We start from the raw sequence: 2321 nt of genomic DNA, 5'->3' as shown, positions 1-2321 counted from the left end.
ATTTGCGAGCACTTTAATATTTTCCTAGAGCGTGTGAAGGAAGTTTGTGTTCGTAATAATTTCATGCGCAAAATTAAAAAAAACGCAATAAAATTAAATTAGTTTTATTGTTTTCTCTACTTAGATGAAGAGCTAAGCCCAGCGGACTCCTAGACGACTTGCAGGCGTTGTCAGAGTCACCGTTTCTGTAACGATACAAACAGAATCACAATTGAGAAGAGGCCTTGAATAAAGGAAGTGTTGAGATACGTAGTCCGAGTTCGCATTTTGGATTTTCTTGAATAGCAACGTCTTGAAAGCGACGAAATGCTAGCTACAGTTTTTTTTTTCAATGTTTAAATCATAAATTTTATACTTACACTTCTTCTTGCGAAGAAGGGTGGTGTAGTCGCCGAAGGTGCCAAGGCCATAACCGTAGTTGAGGCCGTAGCTGGCAAGACCGTGTCCATAGCCGTAGTGGCCAAGACCGTAGCCGAGGTGTCCAACTCCGTAGCCGTAGCCGAGAGCTGGGCCGTGAGCAACGGTGGCAACAGCTGGAGCGTGAGCAACGGTTGTCACAGCTGGGGCAGCGTGGTAGGCGCCGACAACTGGAGCAGCGACGTGGGAGGTGGCGACAGTGCGGGTGACGACTGGAGCAGCGGCCACGGTGGCGACTGGAGCTGCAGCATAGGTGGCGACTGGGGCAGCGGCGTATGTGGCAACCCTGGTCACGGCAGGAGCAGTGGCGTAAGTGGCGACGGCTGGAGCAGCATGGACGGCAGCAACCTTGGTGAAGGCCGGAGCGGCGTACGTGGCGACTGGAGCAGCAGCGTAGGTGGCAACCCTGGTGACGGCTGGGGCAGTGGCGTAAGTGGCGACGGCTGGAGCAGCGTGGATGGCGGCAACCTTGGTGACAGCTGGAGCGGCGTAGGAGACAGTGCGAGTGACAGCAGGAGCAGCAACACTCAGACCGCCGTAGCTGAGACCATGACCGTAAGCGAGGCCATGGCCGTAGCCGAGGCCGTGGGTGAAGCCGAGGCCATGGCCATAGCCAAGACCTAGGCCGTAGCCGAGGCCATGACCGTAGCCAAGAGTGTGTCCGTAGCCGAGGGCGTGTCCGTATCCGAGACCATAGCCTAGTCCGAGACCATAGCCTCCGTTGACGTAGCCAGCGAAGGCGCTGGTCGCCAGAGCCAGAATAAGACAAGCCCGGATCTGTGCCAGATTAAAAAAATATATATATATTTATGGACTGTGTATATAACACAACAATGCGTGAAATGCAGATGGGTCGCTGTTCGCGTTAGTGCCTCGTCCATATGAATAATTATTTCCTTTTGCTTACTGTTGTCTAAGAACCTAAGTTCCATTAGTTTATTTTTGTAGCCTACTACCATAAATAGACAGAACTGTCTGATATATGACACTGTCAAGGTTCTACTTTATATTTTTAACAGAACGAGGTACGTCCAAAGTTTGTAATGTTGGCATTGGTTGGTGATATGGTTATGCATACATAAAGAAGGTTCGCGCAAAGACAAAGTACAGAAATCTGTCGACTGTGACATCGCTCTGTCCATTTGTTTAGTTTATGAAAAGCGTAATTTTTTTTATTTGTTAAATTTAAAAGGAGTCTTTTCAGATTAATTCAAGTGTGCAAAAGGTATCTATTTATATTTCCAGGTACAACGTACCAGACTTATACGCACCATGATTGAATCTGTTGGTTGTCCGTAGGAAGCTTCAACTGTGCGGTTGTGCCTCCTTTCGCCCGTATTTATAGTAAAACTTTGCAGGAGAGGATCCTGGGTAATACTGGCAAGGAATGTTAAATGGAAGAGAAAAGGGCAGGGCAGTTGATGTGATAAAATTCGAAATCTCAGAAGAATGTGAACCACTGTGTGCACGAAGGAACTTCGAATCTCCTCAAGCAACCACAGAATTTCTAATGGGAAGTTATCCGTATACGGAAAAAAAAAGAAAATGATTAGCGGTCACAGGCTATGAAACTAGCTCTGTAGTCCCAAAACCGGTTTACCATGTGATTCTATTCTAGATGAAGCCTTGTTTTCTTTTTTTCAGTTCAGTAAACCCAAGTTACTTAAAATCAAAAGAATAAAACATGGAGGGCAACACGGAGGAACTGTGCTTGGGGTCCTCCGTGTCTTATTCTTTCGATTTTAAGTTTTCGTTTAAGATTTTGCTCAACTCGCTCGTTTTTAGGAGTTAAAACCCAAGTTATTTTCAGGATGCGAAATGTAACTTTATGAATCATGCTTGGTATCTTTTTAATGTTTTGCTACTTTTGGCTATACACATTCACCCTATGAACGCACTGCTGA

The 2321-nt window shown here is 46.5% G+C and overlaps 1 protein-coding gene across 1 annotated transcript; it reads right to left on the bottom strand.

Annotated features, from left to right (window-relative positions):
* Nucleotides 1–309: 309 nt before the first annotated feature.
* Nucleotides 310–1703, bottom strand: LOC8042457 (cuticle protein 16.5-like). The gene is made up of 2 exons (XM_029973385.2): nucleotides 1689–1703; nucleotides 310–1194 (listed from the first exon to the last, which is right to left on the bottom strand). The coding sequence occupies exons 1-2, from the start codon at nucleotides 1689–1691 to the stop codon at nucleotides 310–312; spliced, it is 888 nt and encodes a 295-aa protein (XP_029829245.2). The 5' UTR covers nucleotides 1692–1703.
* Nucleotides 1704–2321: the final 618 nt, after the last annotated feature.

Source organism: Ixodes scapularis, unplaced genomic scaffold (assembly GCF_016920785.2).
Source record: "Ixodes scapularis isolate PalLabHiFi unplaced genomic scaffold, ASM1692078v2 PGA_scaffold1__304_contigs__length_218370807, whole genome shotgun sequence".
In the NCBI taxonomy this organism is placed as follows: Eukaryota; Metazoa; Arthropoda; class Arachnida; order Ixodida; family Ixodidae; genus Ixodes; species Ixodes scapularis.
Note: the sequence above shows the minus strand (reverse complement) of the source record. Positions and strands in the feature narration are given on the sequence as shown.